This window comes from Acipenser ruthenus, chromosome 13 (assembly GCF_902713425.1).
Source record: "Acipenser ruthenus chromosome 13, fAciRut3.2 maternal haplotype, whole genome shotgun sequence".
Classification (NCBI taxonomy): domain Eukaryota; kingdom Metazoa; phylum Chordata; class Actinopteri; order Acipenseriformes; family Acipenseridae; genus Acipenser; species Acipenser ruthenus.
This window is the reverse complement of record NC_081201.1, coordinates 837,493-864,156: the sequence shown is the minus strand read 5'-3', so window position 1 is coordinate 864,156 and position 26,664 is coordinate 837,493. Positions and strand designations below refer to the sequence as shown.

General features: G+C 43.1%; 3 protein-coding genes across 6 annotated transcripts; 1 reads left to right on the top strand and 2 right to left on the bottom strand.

The window, feature by feature from the left end:
* Window positions 1–60: 60 nt before the first annotated feature.
* LOC117418421 (phosphomannomutase 2) lies at window positions 61–6,251 on the top strand. Its single transcript, XM_034031456.3, has 8 exons — window positions 61–288; window positions 888–999; window positions 2,256–2,332; window positions 2,440–2,531; window positions 2,707–2,806; window positions 2,978–3,053; window positions 3,149–3,264; window positions 4,082–6,251. The coding sequence occupies exons 1-8, from the start codon at window positions 181–183 to the stop codon at window positions 4,181–4,183; spliced, it is 783 nt and encodes a 260-aa protein (XP_033887347.2). The 5' UTR covers window positions 61–180; the 3' UTR covers window positions 4,184–6,251.
* On the bottom strand, window positions 5,558–17,199 carry LOC117418422 (calcium-regulated heat-stable protein 1). 2 transcript variants are annotated; one of them, XM_034031457.3, is made up of 4 exons: window positions 16,910–17,199; window positions 8,314–8,528; window positions 7,470–7,592; window positions 5,558–6,742 (listed from the first exon to the last, which is right to left on the bottom strand). In XM_034031457.3, exons 2-4 carry the CDS (start codon window positions 8,484–8,486, stop codon window positions 6,580–6,582), a joined length of 459 nt encoding a protein of 152 aa, XP_033887348.1. In that variant the 5' UTR covers window positions 8,487–8,528; window positions 16,910–17,199; the 3' UTR covers window positions 5,558–6,579. The 2 variants fall into 2 exon arrangements, with proteins under 2 accessions (XP_033887348.1, XP_033887349.1); XM_034031458.3 differs by lacking the exon at window positions 16,910–17,199 and adding an exon at window positions 10,943–11,123.
* A 1,877-nt stretch (window positions 17,200–19,076) lies between these two features.
* LOC117417922 (N-alpha-acetyltransferase 60) lies at window positions 19,077–26,355 on the bottom strand. 3 transcript variants are annotated; one of them, XM_034030333.3, is made up of 7 exons: window positions 25,949–26,355; window positions 23,921–24,036; window positions 23,499–23,628; window positions 23,126–23,222; window positions 22,498–22,732; window positions 21,536–21,734; window positions 19,077–21,088 (listed from the first exon to the last, which is right to left on the bottom strand). In XM_034030333.3, the coding sequence occupies exons 2-6, from the start codon at window positions 24,028–24,030 to the stop codon at window positions 21,578–21,580; spliced, it is 729 nt and encodes a 242-aa protein (XP_033886224.1). In that variant the 5' UTR covers window positions 24,031–24,036; window positions 25,949–26,355; the 3' UTR covers window positions 19,077–21,088; window positions 21,536–21,577. The 3 variants fall into 3 exon arrangements, with proteins under 3 accessions (XP_033886224.1, XP_033886223.1, XP_058891363.1); XM_034030332.3 differs by having other exon boundaries at window positions 25,953–26,353; XM_059035380.1 differs by lacking the exon at window positions 25,949–26,355 and adding an exon at window positions 25,365–25,385.
* Window positions 26,356–26,664: the final 309 nt, after the last annotated feature.

The window sequence follows — 26,664 nt, the reverse complement described above, 5'->3', positions numbered from 1 at the left end:
AGAAGCCACACGCGAATTGACGCAATGCCACATGGGAGTTGTAGTTCGTCGTATTTATCTGCCCGTTTATTTCCTTGACCTGCGAAACCGAAACACTACAAGCCCCAGTGCGCCACGTAGGCTGTGTTCGGGACTGTTGAGAGTGACGGCACATTAGTTAATTCAATGTTGTGTGTGTGAATGTGTGCAGCGCTGTACTGTATTATAAATGCAATGGCTGGCTCAAGCGTGGACACGACAACCCTGTGCTTGTTTGATGTCGACGGCACTCTAACCGCGGCTAGACAGGTATGCAGTGAATACATGTTTCTAGCTTCACTGGCGCTGGTGGTGTTGCATAGTTGCTTTGTATGCAGAGTACGCGAAAGATAAGTTGCTGGGCTGTAAGTGTGTCAGAGACTGAGTATAAACACGTGGTTAAAAGCAAATGGGCTTGTTGTTTTGAGACCAGACATACATTTTGTACTTGGGGTTATACTGAAGGCTTTTATTTGTTGTACTGTTCAAACTGCAAAGCCCGCCTCCTACCCCAGGCTGCAATGCCATTGGTCCAGCAAGGCACTGAAACCACAGCGTCACTTCCAGATTTACACATATCACCTGCAGCCCGTAGCCAAGCAACAAGTTTTTGCATTCCTTTTTTACTTAATTTTTTTTTTTTAAAGAAAACACACCACTTTCCCTTGTTCTAAACTATATAGCAGTTTCACCTATCTGAGTAATCGCACAGTGCACCCTGGAATGGATCGCACCGCTATGCAGTGGGAGTCTTGTTCCTGTGTCGTATTGTTGTGCAGTAACAGCGTGGTTCCTGGCTTGCAGAAGCATACTCGTGTTACTCGCAGGCTGTTCTCGTGTGACTCACGCTGTCGCTTCCCCCTCCTCAGAGAGTCACCCCCGAGATGGACGCCTTCCTCCAGAGGCTGAGGCAGAAGGTGAAAGTCGGGGTTGTGGGAGGATCGGATTTCGAGAAGATTAAGGAGCAACTCGGGGCGGACGGTGAGTCGACAGCAGCAAGAAACCATCAGAGTGAGAATTGAGACAGGGATGGAAAGCAGACTCCTGGTGCACAGCATTTTCACCCATTCCAGGTTTTACCATGAGCTTGATTAGACACAGTGTGTATAGGTAACAAGCTCAGGTGTATCTTATTAAACTTATGAAACCAGGAATGGATCAAACTGCTACGCAACAGGAGTCTTACTTTCATCCCTGTGAGAACTGTGAGCAGACAAACTCTTCTTGGGTTGTCTAATAGGTGTGCCATGGCACATGCTGTACGTTTGTTTTTCATTTGGGGTTTAACGCAGTTTTTATTCCGATTTTGGAACGTTGCCCAGGGCTCTGCAGTGAGAGAAAGGCAGACCAGGAGACAGGGATGGATTACTCATCCCGAGAGGAGACTGCTCTCTGCTGGCTTTAGCGATCAGCCCCTTCATCTGCATGATGATAAGGTTACCACAGTTATACCATTTGCTAATCAGTGTGGCCTGTGGTTTGCTATTTCAAGGTGGCACGTGTCGCAGGACGCATACCAGACACACTGTATTGAAATACAGTTAGGTACTGAATTAATAATAAGGACAAATGAGAATTAGGTACTGTATGCTAGTCTGAGGGAGAGCCTTTAGACAGTTTAAATTTGACCACTGAAAAAGCGTACAATGGAGGGGGAGGGGGAGGGGGAGGGGGAGGGGGGGTGCACATTGTGAAAGGGCCCCCTTGATCTGAAAGAGCTAGAGGACTGGCAGGGGGCGTGGCAGGGAGAGGGGAAGTTGTTTTTTGTTTTTTTTTGTCAGCAAAAAGCCATCAGAAGCTGCATGCAGTGTTGTTTCTGTCGAATTGAGAGTTTTGCACGGAAAGCTGTAGAGCTTGCATTAGCTGCCTCATGTATTCTGTTTAACCGAATGAGCCGAGAGCACTGCTGATAATAACACACAGCAGAGGGAAGCTGAGGGGTCACGTTGACACACATTTTCAGCTGCACTTGAAATAAAATTGAATTTCCTTGAAACTGGCAGTGTCTGCCCCAGCTAATGGAATCAGAAAATTGGTTTCCATTTGAAAACTGTTAATAATAAAACACAGACAGCAATGTCATGTGAGTATTTGTGCAACAGCTTGAGCTTGTCATCCTTTTGTTTTTTTTGGTTTGGGATTAGTCGAGATAGGGGTCTGAATTCCCTCTCCCGTTTTGGGGCTGCCCCTGTCCTAGGCTGAGCCCTCATGCATTTTTTGTTTGTTTGTTTTATCAGTAGTGGAGAAGGTTGATTATGTGTTTGCTGAAAACGGCCTGGTCGCGTACAAAGCTGGCAAACTGCTGTCCGTACAGGTTGGTAAAACTTATTTTCTGTTCGTAACTTGATCAGTGTAAAAATGCTTGTTTGTTTTTTAAACACTTTCCCGGTTTCATCTCTATTACCTCTTCTTCCTGTTCAGAGTATACAAGCTCATCTTGGGGAAGAACTCCTTCAGGACTTTATCAACTTCTGTTTGAATTACATGGCAAAGATTAAACTCCCCAAGAAAAGGTAAGGGTCTCCCTGAAGCAGTGTCTCAGACGTCCATGAACCAGGGTCCACTATTACACTGCGTTTTACTTTTATGTAATTTTTTTTTACTTCTGTAACTTTCTATCACCTTTTAATTTCTCTTCCAATTGGAAATCAAGTCGATTGATCAGGGGAACCTCTCCTGTCTCTTTAGAGGGACTTTCATCGAGTTCCGAAACGGAATGCTGAACGTGTCACCGGTGGGGCGGAGCTGCAGTCAGGAAGAACGAATGGAGTTCTTTGAGCTGGATAAAGTGAGTCGGGTGTCACCCTAACCCTAATCCATAATCCTGCCGTTCATCGATGAAGTGTGAGTCAGCTTTAAATAAACAGTGCCTCGTGTCTGCTCCGGTTATTGCTTTGCACAACAGCAACACAAACATGTGAAACCACGTGTGTGTTAGTCAGTGTTTTTATTTTTACAGAAAGAACATATCCGAGATAAATTTGTAGCCGCTCTCAGGAACGAGTTTGTCGGACGTGGGCTGGCGTTCTCTATAGGTAATATCAGTGTGCTGGTTCCTGTGTGGTTGGCGTTGTACCAGCTGGTGTGTTCGTAACTGTGGCGTGCTTGTTTTCTCACAAACCCACCCCAGGAGGACAGATCAGCTTTGACGTGTTTCCGGAGGGCTGGGATAAGAGGTACTGCCTGGGCATCCTGGAAAAGGATGCATACGAGAAGATCCATTTCTTTGGAGATAAAACCATGCCGGTAAGTGACAGCCGATGCAGCGTTTGTTATCCACAAGGCTGAGATGGCCGGAAGCCACGGAAACGCTTTAGATCTGAGACACCATTGCAGACAGAATGAAAGCATGAATATCTGAAATACTGGACAGTGATTGCACACAAATCCATTAGAAGGGTGTAGGGGAACCCAGTGCATTTTCTGTTCTCCCCATAGCATGATTTTAAATGCATACAATCTGAATATATTCAGCAGGGGAAACAAAGATTAGTTGAGTATAGTGCTCCCAAGCAACTTCTAAAGATTTGCAAACAACCTGATCTTGTAAACCTAATAGGTCTCTTCATGGTTCAGAGGTGTCTACCTTCGCACTGCAGTATAATTTGCTAAGGCTTCGTAGGCACTTTTATTCCCCACACCCCTCTCACTGTCACTGCTGCAGGTATCTCGCTGTTGTAAGGCAGTCCTCTCAGTGCTGTGCCCTTGTGCAGCCTCATCCCTGGTGTTTGAAATGCAAAGTGATTTAATGGATCTCTTTTGTGTTTCCTGCCTCTGGCATTCATTGAGTAAGTAATTGAGCTGCAGCGGGAGCTGGGACCTGCAGCCTGGGAAAAGCTTCCTGAATAGCTTGGTCTCGGGTTAGATAAACACTTACACGTTTAACCCTTCTGTCTGTTGAAAACGAGTTACGAAGAGGCTTGCCGTTAGTTCCTTGCAGCTCCCATACAGTATGCTCTAATATGTGTATTTGAACAGAGTTTAATGCATCCTTTAATGAATCTAAATTGAAACGGATCGGACTCTGCTGAAGTAAGGATCAGTCTCTCTTGTCTGTCCTCAGGGGGGTAATGACTATGAGATCTACATGGACCCCCGGACAATAGGACACAAGGTCTCCTGTCCAGAGGACACCCAGCGCATCTGTGAGGAGCTCTTCCAGTAAAGCTGTCCCGGAGGGTCTGGTATGGATAGGAACCTCCAGCAGAAGGAAGGAACAGTTAACTGTAATTCAGGGGGTGCTCTTAATATTAAACTGTAATGTAGCATCGGAGAAACACACATCTGATTCAGGTATGCTTCTGCTAAAATCTCACTTTCTTTGTAATGCATCTTCCAATCGCTTTATGTTCAAAACGTCTGATTAAAACAAGCATGTCTTCAGCCTAAAAACGTTCTCTTAATTCCCATTCCGGTGAATAGAATTGTAATGACCATCTACAGCAGTGTCAATAAGGGTGTAGTATTTGTATTTCACATATCAGTAATGTTTTTGCCAGCTTGCCCTTCAAGCTCATTTCGTAGTGGTTTCTGGACTGGCAGAACCAGCACATGGATTGAACTGCTAGTAATGCAAAGAACACATCTGTGCCTTTTTAAGGGGAGATGTGTTTTAGCATTTAGAATTACTGTAATAGCAAGAGGTAATGTGATGCGGGCCACCTCTTCATCTCAACACCTGTGTCTGTATGTGTGTCGACTGTATTTCTGAACTGTATGTTTTACTGCTGTAAAACAAACTGTCCCAGACATTGAGCTGCACGGGTGAAAATGTTATGCCGGAGTGTTTGAATTTGTGGATTTTTGTTTTATAAACCTGCCTGCTTTAAAGCATCACTTCCTCATCATTTCTTAACCTTTATTGTGTTTTTTAGTTTTTTATATGCTCGCCCGGTACATATAGGATGTCTTCAACTCTCAATGGCATTAAAAAACCAAACTGTTCAAATTCTTCGTTTCTGTGGGAAGCAGTGTCAAACATAAAAAGAACAGTGCCTTGCTTTTAAAGCGTTTCATTTTAAGTTTGAAAGTGCGCTAATGAGGGCTTAATGCATGCAAATTAGAGCAGAGGGCATCTAAAAGCTTTTTAAGAGACGAGGCCAACGTCCAATTCCAGTACGAACTTGAAGGAATAAATGCAGCGTGTGACAAGTGGAAAAGAAGCCGAGATTTACATGCACTTAAAGTTCATGTAATGGAAGTCTGGTAACTCACAAAGGCTTTGAAAGGTGGTCTCTGTGAAGTGCATTGCTGCTATACGCATATGAATGCGTGTGCTGCACCAGCATGTTTAATATGCAACACGTCTGTAGCTTCTTTCTTAAAAGGAAAGCACTTTACAGCTGAGCAATGCAAACGAGGTGTCAGCAAATACAAACAACGGACCTTTTAAAAACCGATTATTCAAAGATTAGAGCTTGAAATGTTCTGAAAGGGTAGAGCGACCCCCTCGAGGGCTGTATATAAAATGCAGGCAGCGCTTGACTGTGTTCTTCAGAGGATGAGAGAACGCTGGAAGAATCACACTGAAGCACAGGCACAGCACTTTAATCATGTTTATTGAAAACCCCCTGCATTCATTCCAAGTCATTTCAATTGTCCAAAAAAAAAAAAACACAATTTAAAAACTTCAAATTAAAAAGCGGATAACAGGAAAAGCCTTAGCCTCGTCTATGAAAGTACAGAACTGACAATACTGGTACAATCTTTTGCTTGTCTGGCAGCACGTATCGGGACGTTCCTGTGCGTGGATGTTAATAAACTCAGAAGGGAACGAGTGTTTCGTGAATGCTGAGAGGAGGTGCACGCTGTTTTGAGAATCGTTTAATCAGACACACCTGGACAGCATTTGAAGCCCGATTCTTGTCCGGGAATGCGTTTGCAGTGTCAGTGTGTACAGCTCAAATTCGCAGCTCATAGCACTGTTCCTCCCCATCAGAAGGGCTGCAGCACTAGAGAACCTCTCCTCTTCCACAGTCACAACATTTAAAACTGGCGATTGCTATTCAGACAAGTAGAACCTATTCAAATGTACTGCCCTTAAAACTACTACACACTTACTGTTGCAGGGAAAAATACAACTTCTTTTGTGCCTAGATTTCTATTAACAAGGCAGTATTTTTTACAGATATTTAGGCACTAAAGCTTTTGTAAATAGTAGATGTGCAAGATATAGAAATATAAAAGAAAAAAAAAATAATCAAAAGTTAGAAACAGTATTTAATGTAGCTACACATCCAGGGCTGGTTTGGCCTCCTACACTTCAAACTTCTGAAAAGGGATTTCAGGACACAAGTATCAAGATTCATTCTTTTCATTTTTCACACCTCAATTACCAAAAAAAATTATTAAAGGGGGGAGGAGGGGGAGGAGGGATGACAAAACTGCTTTACCTCACAACTAGCTTTTCATACACTGGTCAAAAAAAAAAGCCTGAAGCAGCACTATATACTTCTTTTTCTCCTTTTGAAATAAAAATAAAGGAGTGACTGGGTCCTCCCACACTGTCCCCTCCTCTCCTGTGGCTGGTCGTTCCGATGACGAAGCAGTCGGCCAGGTCTCCTAGCTGCTGATGACATGCCCTGACCAGGTCTCATGCTTGGTGCCAGGGGCGAGGTGGGTGATGGTCACTTCCACAGCTTGGACCTTCTCCATCTTCGGAGGAATGGAGCACAGCTTGTAGGAGACCTCATCTCCCTCCACTGGAACGTACTCTCCTTCGATGCTGGAGAGCGAGAGCGAGAGAGAGAGATTACAGAACAGCCTGTATAGTTCAGCTGTAGGATTGGGCACATGTTTCACAGAGCCCGATTAGCACTGGACTGTGTAATGCTACCTTAGGAAAGGCAGGTCCCAGATTAGTGCTAATCAGGGTCTGTGTAGCTCAGTACAAGTTACTATTTTAAAGACCTGATTTAATCTTGGTTAAATTCAAATGCACAGAAGAGTTGGATGACGCAGGCTGCCTCGTTTACTAGACTGAGCTGCAAACACAGGCAAGATCACCTTGATGTCACTTAAAGAGTCATTCAAATTTACCGTAGCGAGAGGCGAGCCTCTACAGGGTTAGACATTTAAATTGACATCCCCACCAAGGGCCTTCTGCACAAAATGATCCCAGCGCTCTCAAAGAAAACCACGCATGACCTTGCTGAAGAAAGACTGTGCATTCATGTACACATTCTACATGCAGTGGTTAAAAAGATTACAGCTATAAATGACAGCTCCTTGTGCGTGTGTGTGTGTGTGTATTATATATATTTTCCATAGTGTTAATAGTGTGTAAAAGTGACAGGACATCTTGACCAGGAGGCAGAGCAGAAAGTATCAGTAGCAGATAATATCGCCACAGTCCGCTTGTCAGCAGTATGAAGTATAGGCCAGCCCTATTCTATGTGCAAGCATGTGTCAAGTCAGGTTTTCACCCAGACCCCAGACCCCACTAGACTCACTCCGAGATGTGCACGAACACGTCCGAGCCTCCGTCCGAGGGCGTGATGAAGCCGTGTCCTTTGGCGCGAGAGAAGCACTTACACACGCCCGTGTACACCGGGCCCTCCGCAGCCCGCGCTGCCCTGCAGCCAGCAGAGAAACACGGGGGTTAACAGAGCAGCACCTGCACACACGCAGGCACAACCCAGAGATCAAGGCTGATTCAGGGAATTCCAGGGTCCTGCAGCCTGGAAATGCTGGAATAGGGTTTGTTAGAAATGCTCAGGAGTACTAAACATGTGACTGGAAGTCTTGCTGAACCTCCCCGTTAACCTTTCCTTCTAAACCTGCAGAGACTTTACACTGGTGCACAAGCTCAGTAAATCCCACCCTGAAACATTTCAAGTGTACAAGTGACACTGAGATCTAAAAGCCCTGCCGGCAGCATCAATAGGATTCATTTAAAGATTCATGAAAAGGAGAGGATTTCTTTAATGAAAGTCAGAGTGCAGAGGGGGGGGGGGGGGTACTATATGATATTATCCATCGTTAATCATTTAACATTTAAAAACACACGATTAAAAGGACGCTGATGGAGGACTCGACTGTATCTTTCATGAGTGATTAAATGAGTAGCCCTGTAGGGAACATTTTAAAATGACCCTGGTGAATCCCAGTGATGACGGGGCGTTTAATGGTAGTTGGTATGCATCACTTGCAGCTTGACTTATTTCAGACCAACACACCAGTGAAAGCACAGCACAGCCTCTGCAGTCATGCGTGCCGGTGCTGGCTCTGCAGATCCTGGGGGGCCTGTCCTGAGAGACAGAGAGAGAGAGAGAGCAAGGCTGCGATGGTACTCACGCGGAGCAGGTCCTGGAGCGACGGGTGGGCAGGGGGCTGGGGATCAGGTAGCCCCTCATGGGCGACGGGCAGCGTTCTCGGGTGTGTCCGCACTCGGGCAGGCACAGGGACCCTGGGGAGAGGGGAGACTGCGGGGAGCCAGGGGAGAGCGGGGAGGAGGCGTTCGAGGACATGGTGGACTCACGCACTCAAACACACAGCGGGACTCCAGCAAGCTGCGGGACAGGGAGGGAAGATATGAAACACAGTATTCAGAGAGGGAGGGAAGATATGAAACACAGTATTCAGAGAGGGAGGGAAGATATGAAACACTGTATTCAGAGAGGGAGGGAAGATATGAAACACTGTATTCAGAGAGGGAGGGAAGATATGAAACAGTATTCAGAGAGGGAGGGAAGATATGAAACACTATTCAGAGAGGGAGGGAAGATATGAAACACAGTATTCAGGTAGAAACTTCAGCTTTGCGAATGCTGCTTACTGTAACTCGAGTCATACGTCTTCATTTTTATAAAGTTTATTTTACTGCTGCTTCACATCCTATCACTGAGCGGTTGCTAGTTACAGATGAGTTCATCACAGCGTGCATGTTATTATTTTTCTCACTAGCCTGGTCTAAACAGAGAGAGCATGTTTTATCCCTTCGCTTTGTTCTGAACACGCCTCGGGCAACAACAATGACTCCATTAACAGATGCTCAGCGGAACACTAAGCTTCAGCTGTAGAGCAGCAGCGATGAAAATTCATTAGAAAACCAAACTGTAGGACGTGTGCCCTTGTAATGGTGAAGTCATTGTTAGATGGATTTCACTGCACAATGACAATGGAAGTTTCTTAATGATAAAAAAAAAAAAAAAACTCAGTGTGATCAGTCAGGAGCTGCAGGTATTTATTTATTTATTGCATTTATATAGCGCTTTTTATACAAAAGTATCGCAAAGCACTGTACAGCACATAGCAGAAAAAAAACTGGGAGAGGACATCTCCTCAGTATATATAAATAACATCATTTGTACCACATTACAGGAATAATAACCCTTGTATTACCCATTAAAGAAACAGTACACTGTGTTACTTCAGGTGTCATTTATGTATGTTTTTTTTTGTTTTGTTTTGCACTATACCTTGTTGATTCAGTCCTTTATAAACTCCGTTACATGAACGAACACAAACTGTCATGCCACGGAATACACTTCAAGCAGACTTTGTTCGAATATTTAAACGTTTCAGTATTTGAATTCTTGTCCCAGTGCTACTCAATACCTTGCTAGCTAAACTAAAAGCCTGCTGACCTCCTCTAACCCTGCTGTGTGGCTAGCAGAATTAGTGCAGACGGGTTAAACGGAGCCTTCCTGCTGCAATGCAATTACGAGAGGGTCCCTGCAGTGAACCTGTTTGAAGCCCGCTGGCCGGCTCTGGAGCCCCTGCAGAGACCCAGCTGCGATCTGGAAACCCTGTCACCACAGACTCAGAGAAGCTGCTGGACAGCACCACAGCTCAAAGGGCTGGTGAATCACACTAGCATCCTAATGGAGCTCCCTCCCAGCCAGGGGGAACTGGATTCAAAGCCCACAATTACCAGGGCTCTGCAGCATATGCGTCACCGACGCTTTTAAACTGAAGACAGCAAGCTCGAAGGCAGGAAGGCAGAATCAGAGTTCACCTCGCCGAACAGAACGGTGGTGCGAAACTGACGAGACTATAATGCACAGTGGACAGCTTTACTGCAGCTAGGGGCCACGAGGAGTCAAATCAGGATGTCCAATGCCACGTGGAGACATTTATATAGTGAAAATGGAGCACCAGAACACACAACGCGACTTGTTAAAAGATGTTAGTATTAAAATAACAGATGGTTAAAAGCAACGCCAGGTTGTTCTATATATGTATAGTAGAAGGAATAGAAACTAAGAGAAAAAAAACAAATGGACTAAGCAACGTCATTCTAAAACTGGCTCCATGTCAACATTAACTATGTAAACAGGCTGTACATAAAAATGCTCTTCAGTGAACGAGGTGAACTCCCTTTTCAAGGTGGGGTGGGTTATGCTGTTAATGGTTGCTGTGTCCATGCTTCCATAATGACATTGTGTACAGCAAGTACTGCTCTTCTCTTTCATTTACAACCAATATCACCCATCAGACTGCACAGAGAACCTGACACCACCTCCTTCGTCTTGGGTTATCCACACAGATGATAAACAAGCTGGATATTGTTAGTCTTTTCCAAAGGGACTGAATTTCCTGGAACAGTCTTCCTGTTTTTGCAGCTAATCCAGTTACACTGACATGTTTTCTTTGCTTTTTTTTAAATTCAAGCTCTGGAAGATTCCAGGGCTTGTTGAGCCAGCCCTGCGTGTCGTAGCTTGTTTGTTATTTAGAGATTGACGATTGTGTACAGTGCACCTAGAGAGATACACAGAAATCCAAACTGTTTGCAGTGACAAGGACCAGATGAATAGAAAACACAGTCCATGAAGCTGACATCGCTGGCAACTGAGCTCTCTTAACAACAGCACAGGGCTAGCACACTGCAATCACGACAGACCTAGGGCTAAAACAAGAGTCTCCCTACTGCTAGTCCCTACTGGTTCATAACCACGTTAAGACCTTTATTATCTGGCTTTACCTTTATAGCAGACCTTGTCTCTGGATTTCTCAGATTGAACCCCTGGACACTGTGTTCTCACTCTCCTCTGCCGTTAGTTCCTAGTCTGTGCTGCTGTGTGTGGTGGAATACCATCTACAGGGAAGAGCGCCCGGTTCTCCAGCCTCTGTTCAGAATCACTGGGACAGCACATTCCTCCCACGGTCTGCTGCTGTAGCACAGGCGATTCCAGAAACAAAGTGACCCTTTTTTTGTTCCAGCACTTTGACTTAGCTGACCCCCTGCCAGTGTGCACGTCCACATACACACACACACACACACACACACGGTCCCAGTGCACAGAGCTGGGGCTTCCAGAATGATCATTTTAAAATCGTTCACTTTTTTTTTTTATCTTACAGAAAAAAAGGAAATTGCAGCTTTACACTGGGCTCTGAGCTTTGACTGTGCTGATGGAAACATACTGCTGAATCAGCAGCGATTCCGTTCCTATAAAAACTGCTGAAAGCTTTCAAAACATGCCTTTAACAAAACTGTGCACCCAGGTACCACACTCTCAGCTGTATGGTATTAAAACTCAATCTCAATAAAATAGCAGCATCAGCAGCACACTGACGTCCCACTCAGAGAACGGGCGCCCCTAGAAGGCAACATTACTGTAAACATTCATTCACGTCTCAAAAGCACAATAGCGAGGGAATATAAAGCAAAGCGTTTTCGCACGTCTATGAACAAATCCACAGCGGGTACACTGCCGCCCGGAGACAGCTGCTATGGATACGTTTCCTTTCTGAGGCCTTTCAGCATTGCGGGGATTTAATTACGGAGAATCCAGACGGAATCTGGAATACAGTCAGCCCTGCCATCGTCTCCGTCTCCTTCTCCAGCCTCATGTCTCACCATCACTGTCTGGAAAGTTTCCAAAGAGAATCAAGCAATCTATCAATCACTCTCTCATTGCTTTAAACCGAGTCCGACAAGGAGCTACTGTCCAGCTCCCATGTTTGACACTACTGAGCTTTCCCAAGTCTACCTGCAGCAATATATTTCAGGTTTGTGGCGTCTTCATTTCGGGGCATACCTGGTTAGTACTGTACACGTCAACACGCAATACTGTACGCTGTGTGGACATTCAATCCACATGGAACAACCATATAAAAAACCTGCCATCTGTAGCACACACTTGTGCCACGGAACGTTGTGACCAATTCATTTGCGTTACTGAAAAGATGACAGATTCTGTTTGGGTAATATACAGTATAAAAGCTGCAATGACAAATGCTTGTCACTCAGTGTATTTCTTTTAGTATTTCTAAATGTAGCACTGTTGAATGTTATACGCATGGTATTGGCAGTATAGAACCGTAGCCTCGGCTATTCAGATTGAATTACTGCTTGCCTCAGTTATATTACCATTTCATCGTCTCTCTGTTGTTGTTGCTGAACCACTACCCTGTAGGTAAATTCACTAGAATGTGAAGGCGGTTCGTCTGAGCGCTGGCTCGTACTGTTAACCTGCTTTCCTCTTCTGTTGAGCACAGCCTGCTTTCAGAAATGCGGTGGGAATGATAAACAGCAGCTTGGCTGTCAATAGATCCAGGAAGGAGTCCTATCTGCCTCCCTGTCAGACCTGCGGGTCCATCAGCGATTTGCATTGTTATTAATCAGGGTGCCGCGGCTGGCAGTGCAGAGAGTCTCAACAAGCACAGCGTAATGGAAAACTGCAAAACAATCAAAATGAGCGAATGGATTCATAAATAAACAAAAAGACATTCATACAGTGTGTCTGCGTCAGGCAACGCTGCGTACGAATGACCTCCACCCTTTCATGCACACAGCCTTGTCCATGAAAGGGTTCACAGACATTCCCTGCTTAGGGGACTAGTTGCTGCCCCCCTGCCAGTTCTGTATGATCTGCTGATCTGGTGCAGGTACCAAGGTCCATTTAGTTCAGAGTACACTTCTTATTGTATATGGTACAGATCCACACGACAAACAATTACACTGGAGTAACTGCATTGTGAACACTGCCAGCACACAATCAACGTGCAGTAAGTGACTGTACTTAATTACTGAGTGGACAAAATCACCTGCATTTCCATTCAAGCTCTTCTGGTATTCAGTCACCTGCACTAGTCTACTCTCATACCAATCTTCTGCTTTGAGAAAGAAGGATAGACTTTCTACAAGCTGTAGTAATGGTCTGTGTTGCCACGAACACAAAGTGAACAGCAGAATGGCTTAATTATTTCAGAGCAGCGATTGATCCACTCCTAATAAAACCATGCGAAGCAGCGAGTGTGGCTTGCAGTAAATGCTGGCAATGCTCAGCAGCTGGCTCTCGTCCTAGATTTCCGTGGCCCACATTAGAGACCCCAGCCAAACTGACAGATTCCAGAGAGGGTTGGAGGAAAGGGCGTGATATCCTCTTTCACTTAAAGCAGTAGCTAACACCCTTTGGCTTTCCATACATCCACGCTACTGATTGTTAACGATGTATTGCTGCAAACGTTTCATATGTTTATTTTGTACATAAAGAGTTGTGATTCTTTTCATATTTTAATGCTGGGGATTGATCATCTGAAAAAGCTATTACCAACACAGACACACACACACAGACACACACACAGACACACAGACACACACACACACACAGACACACACACAGACACATACACAGACACACACACACACACACACACACAGCTCAACTGGTATTTGAAACTGTCCTTTGTAACATCATGCCATCAGGAGCTCGCTGGTTCGAATCCTGGTTGTGCCAAGTTGTCGATCTTGGCTGGAGGTACTGATTTACAAAGTAGCGCCAAGACAATAAGTCAATACCATGGTCTATTATAGATGCCACTGTACAGAAAAAAATGTAATTGAACCTTTCTGAATGAATTGCTGACACAGAGCCTCTCGTCGGCCGAGTCACCCTCTTCAGCCACACTCGACTCCTCTTCCTCTGGAGAATGGAGATTTCATCAAATCAGGAGGAGGAGGAGGAAGAGAGGGAGGAGGAGGAGGAGGAGGAACACATTCTTATGTAAAGTAGGCGGCGAACACAGGCCAAAGTGATTAAAATACAAACTGACCTCCCTGCAGAGTGGACAGGCCCAGCAGGTCTGTGAATCAGTGCAGCGCGGCAGTATCTGAGAGCAGGTCGTGTTTGCACACTGTTGATGGAACATGTTTTCGCTGCGGTACATGACCTTCATCGCACTTTGCAACAGCAGTCATTTGCAATGACTTCAAATCTACAGTTTCCACCTCCGACAGCATGACGCACTCAAATCTGACCTTGACAAGTCAAAGATGGGCCTCAACTATTCAAATATTTGGCTGATCCATCTGGCACACAAACACACTGCTTAGAGGTTGCTGTGTTACAAACTCCCACCCCGATTCAGAAACATTTCAACCTCCACAGGAGCTGGCACTCCTCACACAGGTTCAATTATATCAGTGATGTTAGGAGCCGTACCTTTATCATAAATCAACCTGTACTGACTTGCAAACCATTTAGAAATAATAACCAGACATTGCTAAGCAACCGAGGACACTGAGAGGACTCCAGACGGAGTCACTGCAATAGATATTACATAAGCATCCTCATCATGCATCTATTCTCCAAGCAAAAATCAACCTTGCTCTGCTGGCTCAGTGCAGTTGCCTTTGAATCTCTGCGAGTGGAATGACTCCATAAAAAACATAACAACATAAGAAGGTTTACAAACGAGAGGAGGCCATTCAGCCCATCTTGCTCGTTTGGTTGTTAGTAGCTTATTGATCCCAGAATCTCATCAAGCAGCTTCTTGAAGGATCCCAGGGTGTCAGCTTCAACAACATTACTGGGGAGTTGGTTCCAGACCCTCACAATTCTCTGTGTAAAAAAGTGCCTCCTATTTTCTGTTCTGAACGCCCCTTTATCTAATCTCCATTTGTGACTCCTGGGGTCAGGTGTGACATCTGTCACACCCGACCCCAGAGGAGATAAGGCCAGTTACTCAGGAACTGTCCCATAATCTCTCCAGCAGCCCAAAGGTGTTGCAAGAGAACCCTGATGTACTGTGCTTCCTAGGAGAATGTACCATGAACTCAGATTACAAAACGACAGGCAGAGCTGCTCCTCTCTGGATTGGTCAATCACATGTCCCGCCCCCTGGGAACATTTCACAACACCGCCACCTGCACAAAGTACTGATAAAAAGTTAGAGGGCAACAGAAATGAAATCACAGCGGTTCACAACTAAAATAAAAAACATCCCTGGTTCTGTTTCAGCACATTGGTTTTGTTTTTTGCTGTGTTGAGACAGCCTGGCCAGGGTCTTTCTCACAGAGTTGTGCTGACAGGCTCCAGTGACCTTCATCATTGCATGGCAGAGGTTTATAGACTCATCCCAGGACTAAAGCACATCAGGTGCTTATGAAACAACCCTTTTACATCCTGGGAGTGCAATCTGATGCCAGGACAATCTAGTAGATAATCATTTTAAAAAAGGGAGGTCCCTGATGAAGACTGAATTAATTTCCACACAGACACACCCAGAGATTGCTGAGAGCCCTACATGACTACAGCTCCAGCAGCAGGTGATGTCAAGGAGAGGACTTCCCAGCAGGAACTCTGGAAACTCACATCGGCCATCCCTCCCACTCCTGCATGCGACGCAGATTGTGATGCATCGTGTGCTGGACCCTCACAGCTGGGCAGAGCTGTCACAGACAAGCATGTGGCTCACAGTCTCTCGCTGCAGAGTCACAGGACTTAAGTCGGACTGCAAATGTAACTTGGACTCTTCAGTTTGTATATAAAAAAATAAAAACCTGCCTGCTTTATTTTTCAATGCTGTGTAATACGGCACTGGTGATACTGGTGCGGGCCGGTTACAGATCAGATCTCAGACTCCCATCCCAGAGCTTCAGCTGGACGTGTGCAGAAAGAGTAAACATTGAGCAGAGCGTAAACGCGGTCACACTTAAAGCATGCTGCGTGTTTCCTGCCACAGAGTGAAGACTACAGTACACAGCAGAAGCTGCCAAGGACTGACCGGACCACGCAGCCTCCTACAGATGTTCTGAAGAGTCGATATCTGTGGGACGTCACCTGGTGGCAATAACCACAGCAGGTGCACATTTGGTGTGATTGCAGTGTTTTGCTAAGTTGCGTATCAGCATATTGACATTCAGTACTATCACCAGGAGGGAGCTGTGCCTATGCCAACGTTATTAAGAGGCCTCAGAGAGACCTGGCAGCCAGTTCTACACAGGAGGCTGAGCATTCCAGAGGAGAGTTTCACAACACGCACATCTGCTTGACTTGTAACATCAGGCACAGCATTCTGCACATCCTACAGAAAGACATGAAGGGCTTCTTAACCACAGCTGGTCAGGTCTGGCTCAGAGGGGAGCTGCTGTGAGTAACGGGGTCACGCTGGGTCATCAGCAAATAGGCGGAGTGGAGGAGGGCAATGCTAACGCTGCTTACTGTAGATTGAAAGTACTTCATACTTAATATATAAAAATAAGCATTCGTTAATGACCGGGGGGGGGGGGAAGAGAGAACACAAGCCAAGTGGATTGGTACTGGTAGGCAGATCTCAGCCTTGAAAACACATGGCTGACCCGTATTGTTTTGCAGTTAACCAAACGCATAGGCAAGTACTGTATGTAGTACTTACTTTAATTATAATATTCGTTTAAAAAATATTTAAATGTACCTTTTTTTCCCCGCTTAATGTGAAATATGATCGCGTGTCCCCTTGAAATGCACACCGGTTGCAGAGTGGACAACATCCACCCAGCACCTTACAAAAAACAAAACCGCAGGTAACGCAGACACATGCAAACCCGCCAGAGACTTCTTTCCAGAACGAGAACTCGACACTCTGAACACACACTACGGGACACATTGCTGAAATTAAACCAGTAACACCTTTCCGTGCAAACTGTGTACCAAACACAAGTGCAGTATTTCAAATCACTTACCTTAAAGCCACTTTTCGTGAAAGGATTGAGTAGTTTTCTGCAGCGCGCGTACCTCTTCCCGGGACACCAGCGATCCAGCCCTGCTGACAATTACCAGCTTGAGTTACTCCTGACCAGGAGCTTGCCACTTCCAAGGGGCGTGATGCAGATGCAAATACCCGCACTGACATCACAATAGGAAGAGCATTACCGTATGTCTCTTAATACGAGGAGCGAAGCCCTTCTGAATTCAAGGTACAGTGGCTTTAAAACAACATATCACAACAGCGTATAAATGACAGTGTCTAGAACAGGACTGCCCAACCCTGGTCCTGGGGACCCCCCCTGTGTCTGCTGGTTTTCATTCCAGCTGAGCTCTCAATTACTTAACTAAACCCTTAATTGAATTAATAATTTGCTTAATTAGACCTTTTTACTTGTTTTCAACAGATTTCAAGTTAGCTGTAACATTTTATAAGTAACTTGAACCGGGGTTGGGTAGCCAGCTTGTTTTGGGTTTCCTATTACCAGTACGTGTTCTATAACTTCTGTTTAAAAACCTCTGCACAATCCTTTGATTTCCATATACTGTATCCGCAAAACCGCCTTATCTGAGTAGTATGAAACTTGGGATTAACATTATTTAGGTTATTGAGAATATCCGATTCTGGAGATTTAGGGTGTGTGTGTCTGTATTTCACACTTACATGTCTGCATTTATCTGGATGATCGCTTATGAAATTGTGATTAAACATTTCACTGGAAATTGGTATTCTACGCTATTGTGTACATACTGCTGACATACATGCCGATCATCATCATGCTGCTAGCGGCCCAATGGGGGGTGGACGTTACTGACCGGGTTGTTTTAGAATCAGCTGAGTGCTGACGCGCACAATGTCCAGCTACAGCAAGCCAATCAACCAGCTGACCTTGGTTTTTTGGATGCAGCAAAAGATATTGGAACTGAACCCGGTCCTTAGCTGAAATTATAAATATATATACAGTATATATATATATATATATATATATATATATATATATATATATATATATATATATATATATATATATATATTATACTCTTTGAGGGACAGTGAGCCCCCTTATTTTCCACTGAGGTCCTCCCATCCAAATTGTAACCAAGACTAACCTTGCTTAGCTTCCAAGAGCTGATAAGATCCATCTCCCAAGTGGCTGAAAACTTACGTCTCCACTTCATTCAAAAAACATGTCTGAACAGCTCAATAATTCCTGTTAAAATGAACTGGTTCAATGGTAATCACCTTGTCCCCGGGCTTTGAGTGTGCCTGGAGAATCCTCACTGCCAGGCACTGAATGGACTTGTTTCCCATTTCACTCAGATCATGTGACAATATGCCAGTCTATAGTGCTGAACAGTCATGTTATCCGCTCCCAGATTCTCCAGTCACGCCAAGATTGGACACTGGATCTCAATACAGGACATACATTAAATGCCAATTCCCTGCAGAATTTCCCCCAAATTAAAATGTTACTGTTTTTTTGTATTACATGTGAATCCAGATCACTGAAGGCACTGACACAGTGAGACAGATACAGCTCATTTATTCTTAACAGAACACACCTGCAAATCGTAGCAGGCAGAATCTGAAATATGGATTCTCTTCGTCAAGGGGTCAGCATACACTACAAGAAGTGGGGATGGTGTTGAGGTGGATGTGCAAAACATCCAAGTCAAATTAAGCAATACAAACAAAGGATTAATGGGCTGAATACCACAGCTGGAACCCCATTCTCTTGGGTGAGTCCAGTCCAGTTCTCTAACCAGTTAGCTACTTGTTTCTCATACAAAACAAGTGAGATGTCTAAAAATGATTTTAAAATGACCCCCTTTTGGAACAACCCCATATTTGATTTAAAACAGGTATAATATATATATATATATATATATATATATATATATATATATATATATATTTTTGCTACTTTTTTCCTGCTAATTTCAAAGCAATAATGGTGTATGTACTCACGGTTGTATGAAAGATGCATGCATGTGGACTAATATTAAAATATACAGCTGAATCTAATTGGTGTTCAGAATATACCAGCATCAAATGGAACTGAATGGTGAGATTCACTTGCCACACAGTTATACTTGTATTCCCTTAACAAAAAAAAAACAAAACAACAGGTTATCACGAAGCTGCATTATTTACCTGTAGTTTTATTTATTTTTGGTGTATTTAACTTACATAGCAATTTTCATATAAAACAGGTCCAGCAAGCAGAATTTAAACTTCGCAAAAAAAAAAAAAAAAATTTAAAACTCTTAAATATATTAAAATATATCAATTTCTGTTAAACGGGTTGGTTGCTGTACAAGGTAAAACACATACAACAATTCTGTTTCCAATGTCGGACACTTTTGAGGCAGAACCAGCAGATGGCGCTGTTGTCCCAGCTTTACAGCTGCCTGCACAATCCCGGTGTGCCATGCTGATGTTTTTGGAGATTATTCTTGTCATTCATTGGTCCATTAAAGAATATAAAGAGTATCTTCATGCACACATGATTACTGTGCAACCAAATTATCGCTCTGATGTGAAACTGAACTGAAGTTCAGACAGAGGAAATGAGGAACACCTCCTTTTACTGACCTCTGGACCGCCTTACTGTGAATCAACTGGGTTTGGACAACCTGCCACTGAAGCCATGCAACTCATTTCATGCATTTGCTAAGAAATAAATAGGCAACTGAAATATGACTGAACCCATCAAACCCTGACGGGAGTTACACATTCATCACCTGAAGGTAGCTAAAGACAAATACAATACTACAGCGGGGCCCACCCCCCATGCAATCGACCTACAATACAGCGCAACTTCGATTGATTGATTTATTCAAACATTTGTTTTACATGAACTTCATTACAGGATCCTTGTAGCAGAATTCTCTCTCTCTCTCTCTCTCTGCATTAGCTGAGGGTGTTGAATTATATTCGACAGTCAGTAACTGCTGTCTTACTAAACCCTAGTAGCACTGGCTTGTTGAATGCACTCACTTTACCCCCAAACTTGTTAATGCAACTGCTGTCTTACTAACCCTACGTAAAGCCCCTGATCATGATGTTTTTTAAGAGGGATTACAGCTGACATCAGCAGTGTGTGTAGCTGACTACTGTGCAGGCCAAGGCTCTTAATACAGACCTAGAGGAACTTAACCCACTTAACCTAAATGATAACTAAACTGATGTTCAATGATTGTCCTTCATGTGTAACCCTTCACTTCTTTAGAGAAAGGTCAACTGTGTCGACCAAAGCTTTAAAACGATACAGAAAGGCTCACTTGTGTGTTTTATCGCAGTAGATTAGTTTAAATGTGTTTGGTTCATGTTTGTGTGTTACCATTCCGCACCAACGACCCAGGTATTCAGAAAGCAGTTTTGCTGTGAACTTCTACAGGCTGCTTTCTGTTAAAACTCTTTATTTCAGATATTCAAAATGTACACATTATACATAAACTCGAACCCTCCCAGACTGAATTATGATTTGAAAAGCAAAGTTTAAAATTCAGGAATATAGTTCTACATAAATTCATCAAAACAACCGTGTCATTGTTGTTGTTTTCTTTTTTTTTGTGGTCTCATTTAAAACTAGATAAACATGCATAAAATCACAAAATGACTCTCTTATGGGTCTTTCGATTTCATTTTGGTTTTTTGAGGGGAAAAAAAAAACCATGTAAACATACTGTGTTTTAGAGACGTCTAAAGGATGTGCATGCATTTGTCTATACTGTAGCTGCAGGACATGAAGGCTACTTGTTCCTATGCTGTGCACACAGTTCAGATGGTAAAGGATCAGCCATTACCTTGAGAGGGAATGCTGCTACTGGTCAGATTTCAACCCTAATAGAAACAGACGCACACATAAAAATCTACAACTTTGTTAAAAATCTATGGACGAGACACACAGTCATGTTCTCTACACAGCAGCAAATTACAGGCGCGTCGATGGCGGTGGACACAGCCAGTGACGCGGAGTGTGTGTGTGTGTGTGTGTGTGTGTGTGTGTGTATGTACATATATAATACACAGAGTCTGCGAGAGGGACTGCCCTTTGTTAGAAATCACAGTCACCACTGGGTCCCACTCTGGAGTGGAGGTGGCTGGAGGTCACAGCAAGATCCATCCGCACATGAAGAGCGATATTCCATAACTGCAAGAAAAAGACAAATTAAACCGGCCGTCTCGAAGAGCAGCAACATAAACAAAGGGCAATGCTCAAATCATTAGCAACCAGGTTTATTTACAGCCCACCAGAGAGGCACAACCCTCGATACCTGGGCCCTGAAGCCAAGACAACAGAGGAAACTGCGCTCATTTCAAAGCGTGCTAGTTTACTGAAACCGATGCCACATAACTGACACACATTATTGAGCACTAGCTGGCTGTAAAAGCACTGCTCTCTGCACGTCAATTTAATCCACAGTGGTCAAATGTTTGATGCCACTTACATCTCAGCTAACAGTTTCAGATTAAAAAAAATAAAAAATAAAATAAATGAATAAATAAATAAATCCATTAAATTAAAAAAGTGAGACTTTACAGAAAAAAAAGTTTAAAAAAAAAAATAATAATAATAATAATAAAGAGAGTCTCAAACCTTAATACAGCCCCCCCTTCAGACTCGTTTCTAGCCCCCGCCTCACATCGTCCGGCTGTACTCTATACCGCTCTTCGCAGAAATTCCTGACCAGGGTAAAAAACTACGGAGAAGGCTCTGTGCTTGACGGTATATCCTCTGGGGAATGGAACAGGGGCTCAGATTCGCTAAAGTGGACCCTATATGCTGAATATAGTCAGTGAGCATGTGTTAGGGAAAACAAGAGAGTGACAGTACACAGTACAGAGCAGTAAATACAACCTGATCTGAATTATTAAATATAACAATAACAGCAACAACAATAATAATAATAATAATAATAATAATAATAATAATAATAATAATAATAATAATAATAATAATAATATGTGCTTGACATTGCGAAATTACACCTAAGAAACCATTAATATGTTACAATAATGTTTTCACATTATTTTTGAAGCTACAGCATTTACTCTAGGCGAGAAGTCAAATATGAATCCTCGTGTGAAACGCAGACAGATTTGATAAATCTTACAGATGCACGCTATTTATTTCATGCCTCACTGACCTGGCTGTACTTCACTCCAAAGAAATGCAATTACTCCAGTAGCACTAAATCAACCGCTCTGATAAATGAATGGTACTAAATACAGATTTTACTGGACTTAAATATATTTGGCCCCTTACCAATCTCATCTAAAAAAAAAACCAAAAAAACATATAATTACACATACAGTTATATTTTCAAATGTTTAAAAGAAACTTAATACGTTCAATGATAAAAGTTTCGAATCGAAATCTTTCTCAGCGTGTTCAATCATTGAGAAAGACTTCAAGTCAAAACGTTTGTCACTGAATTTTTAATGTTTCTTTTAGTATTTCTAATTTTACAGTTACGGAAAACAAAGAAATAGTGCAAAAAACGTCCCTTACAAAAGCCATGTAACCCAATCGAGTTCAATCTCAGGAGTAAAGGATATAAGATTGTCCAGGGAGGGTGCCCGCCGTTGATGTACAGCACGTATGTAAAGCCATCTTTCAGCACCCCCCGTATTGAGTAGTAATAAGGCAAGTAGTGGTGCTGTCTAAAGTCTCTGTTTTCATAGAAGTGAATGGCTGTGTTGTTTGTCGTGAGGACATGCAGATAGATTGCTTTGCAGTGATCCTGAGCCATTGTGGATATGTGTTCTTTCAGACTGTCTAGTAAAAGAGAACCTGGAGAAAAGGAACACAGAGAACGTTATCCAATCCAGCCACCAGGAGAGCAATTTTATAAATCACAATTTGACAGTTTGCTTTGGAGTGTGTGGAGGATATGGAAAAATGACTTATTTTGTAGATCAATCATTTGTATTTTCTAATAATACAGAAATAAAAAAACAAAGCATGCGGTCACAATATGCAAATCAAAGATCACGATGTGATAACAGATACAATTTCTATAGGAGGAAATATTGAAAATGTATTTATACTGTGGATTAACAGTGAAACAAAAAAAAAAGTGACTGAATTAAATACATACTTGTTACATCATAGACATGTAATTAATTAGATTTAATATATATATATATATATATATTCTCTAGAAAATATTGAACTGCTTCTTACCTATTCCATGTTTCCTAAATTCTTTTATAACTCCTAAACTTAATATATAAGCGACCTGCGTATCAACAGGGAAGCTAGAGGCCAGAATGTCTCCATCCTGCAGAGAACCAAGAAAAGGAACAGTTAAACGAGGAGCCGCAGAAGTAAAGAAACGTCACAAATCAGACACTTATTCTTCTACTGACTTCCACAGCAATAGCACAGTGCGACTACAAAAGGTCTGGAACACCTTACAGATCATTATTATTATTTTATTGATTTTTAAAAGGATGCCACTGACTGTGAACCAAACATCTTCACTTGCGACAGATCGGCAAACAAACAAAAAAATGCATTTAATTGAACTGAAAAAAATAATCAAGAATGTGCTTACCTCTTTATGCACTTTGGTTCTGCCTTTTATTTCAGCCACTATCATTCCCACGATGTCGCCTCTGTACGTGGCGGACAGGGAGAAGAACTTCTTGTTGGAAGTGATGTCCCGATACCATGAGTCTGGATACCTGAAGGAAGGGGAAGGGAACAGCAAACAGCTAAGAAAGCAGTGATGCAACGACAGACAACAACTTGCTGTTTTTTAAAACAGTAAAATACTATAGAGAAGAGGTGCAGCTGCATTGCAGGCAGGTCACACAGAAAGGGATGCAGGCTGGTTTATTAGTTCAGCAAAGACCGTGCTATTTGTGTTCCTCCTTACAGCGAGAATGAAAGCGGAATGACATTATGAGGCAAATACAACCTTTCTGTCTTATAACTGGTTCTGCTTATAACGGGGGAGCCTGCAATAATACTTACTCAATTGGGAACCAGTCACTGCACAGGTGCTTGACGGTGTCTATGTCATCGTGACAGAGCAGACGAAGCTTGATCTCGCTGAGCGCACTGGAGGGCACCACGTCGGTCATTCACACCTAGAACAGGAACACACTGTGTCACATGCACACCTAGAACAGGAACACACTGTGTCACAGTCACACCCAGAACAGGAACACACTGTGTCACATGCACACCTAGAACAGGAACACACTGTGTCACATGCACACCTAGAACAGGAACACACTGTGTCACATGCACACCTAGAACAGGAACACACTGTGTCACATGCACACCTAGAACAGGAACACACTGTGTCACATGCACACCTAGAACAGGAACACACTGTGTCACATGCACACCTAGAACAGGAACACACTGTGTCACATGCACACCTAGAACAGGAACACACTGTGTCACATGCACACCTAGAACAGGAACACACTGTGTCACATGCACACCTAGAACAGGAACACACTGTGTCACATGCACACCTAGAACAGGAACACACTGTGTCACATGCACACCTAGAACAGGAACACACTGTGTCACATGCACACCTAGAACAGGAACACACTGTGTCACATGCACACCTAGAACAGGAACACACTGTGTCACATGCACACCTAGAACAGGAACACACTGTGTCACATGCACACCTAGAACAGGAACACACTGTGTCACATGCACACCTAGAACAGGAACACACTGTGTCACATGCACACCTAGAACAGGAACACACTGTGTCACATGCACACCTAGAACAGGAACACACTGTGTCACATGCACACCTAGAACAGGAACACACTGTGTCACATGCACACCTAGAACAGGAACACACTGTGTCACATGCACACCTAGAACAGGAACACACTGTGTCACATGCACACCTAGAACAGGAACACACTGTGTCACATGCACACCTAGAACAGGAACACATTGTGTCACATGCACACCTAGAACAGGAACACACTGTGTCACATGCACACCTAGAACAGGAACACACTGTGTCTCATGCACACCTAGAACAGGAGCACACTGTGTCACATTCACACCTAGAACAGGAACACCTAGAACAGGAACACACTGTGTCACATGCACACCTAGAACAGGAACACAGTGGAAACAAACTAAGTGTGAAAAGCTTAAAAGGGATACTTTTATACTGCAACGTTACATCCCTTATTCCACTATAGAAATACTCCCCTTAAACAACAACAATAATAATAATAATAATAATAATAATAATAATAATAATAATAATAATAATAATAATAATCTGCACCAGTACAATGAAATATTGAAAAGCCGAAGCTGTACATTAATGCACTCTCTATCACCAATGTCTACAGTATGAAGCTAATTTTGCAATGGAGCCAATTGCATTACTTCAGCAAAAACACTTTTCTCCGTGCAGAGACCTTACCGAAAGAGATGACTTGAAATGGATATTGAAATCCCACTCCCTAGTGCGATACCACGTCCGCGTTTTTACGTAACAGGTCACAGTAGGTCAGGCTATATAGATGACATCTCCACCAATGCCGTTAACTAACTAGGTCTCAACAATTTCGTTGGGACAATATTGCACAGTTTTATTAAATGTCATTACATTATTTTCCAATTTCTTAACATTGACGAACAAGGTTTTGTAACGTGACAATGAATAATCGATTCAGAGAAATTACAAAACAGCTATCACTATACCGGTAGCACGCTAAAACACTTGTGTTTATTATTATATAATGCATATAACAATATCCTAAAAATAAAAACAGGAGTATTCAGATTTAAACTGCACAGAGGGGCAAGCGAAAGGAAGGTGAACCCTAGCCTAGACTGGCAGGTTTATACTGTTTCGCTTTTGTTTTTAGTTAAGAAAAACGTCTGCCTTGTCTTAACTTATATTACATGTCAATGTTATATCATGAGGTCAAAAAACACACGAATATCGGCGAGTTGTCAATTTGTAGCCAACTTAAATGACACACAATAATAATATCAACAAACCTGCCTTGTTTACGCGCTGTCAGCAGGAGGAATGTCAACAAAAGGCGTCTCCTTTATGGTCTCTATCTGTATTCACTGGAGCGACAGCACCATGATTAAAACAATAAATACATAAACGTGTTGTTTTGAATAAAACAGAAAAAGCTGCAGCTACTAAAACTCCACTGCGCTACAGTTACTACTCCTGCTGGATGCTTCCTTCCGGTGTGTTCGGAAAGGCCCTCCCCCGTCTCCGTCCTGAGATTGCACAGATGTTGCTGTCGGCCGGTGGAAAAGCTTCTGGTGTTGTTATTCTGCAGTCAGATTTAAAAAAAAAAAAATCTATTTCCTGGGGCTAGTATATTCTACAAATAGCATTTACTTTGTTTTCTCATAGAATCCACTCTTTAACCTAAAGATGCAGACCCGACAGGGTTAGCAGTAGACGAGGGAAGTGACTCCAGCTACACTGTATCTGTGTTAGTAAAACCACGGCTGTCAAGTGACAGTCCTATTGATCACAGCGCAATGTCAGATTAAAACAAACCAAAAAAGACCTTTTAGTATACTACCAGTCGATCATCTAAGAAATTAATACTTTTTTTGTCTGTTTTTATGTTGCAGTCTGGCGCTGGGTGTGCTATAAACATCTGTGTGCGTCTGAATGTCGAGGAGCTTTTAAAAACGTGGTAGGATATACTCCTTAGAAGGCTGTGTGGTCCCGTGGTTAAAGAAAC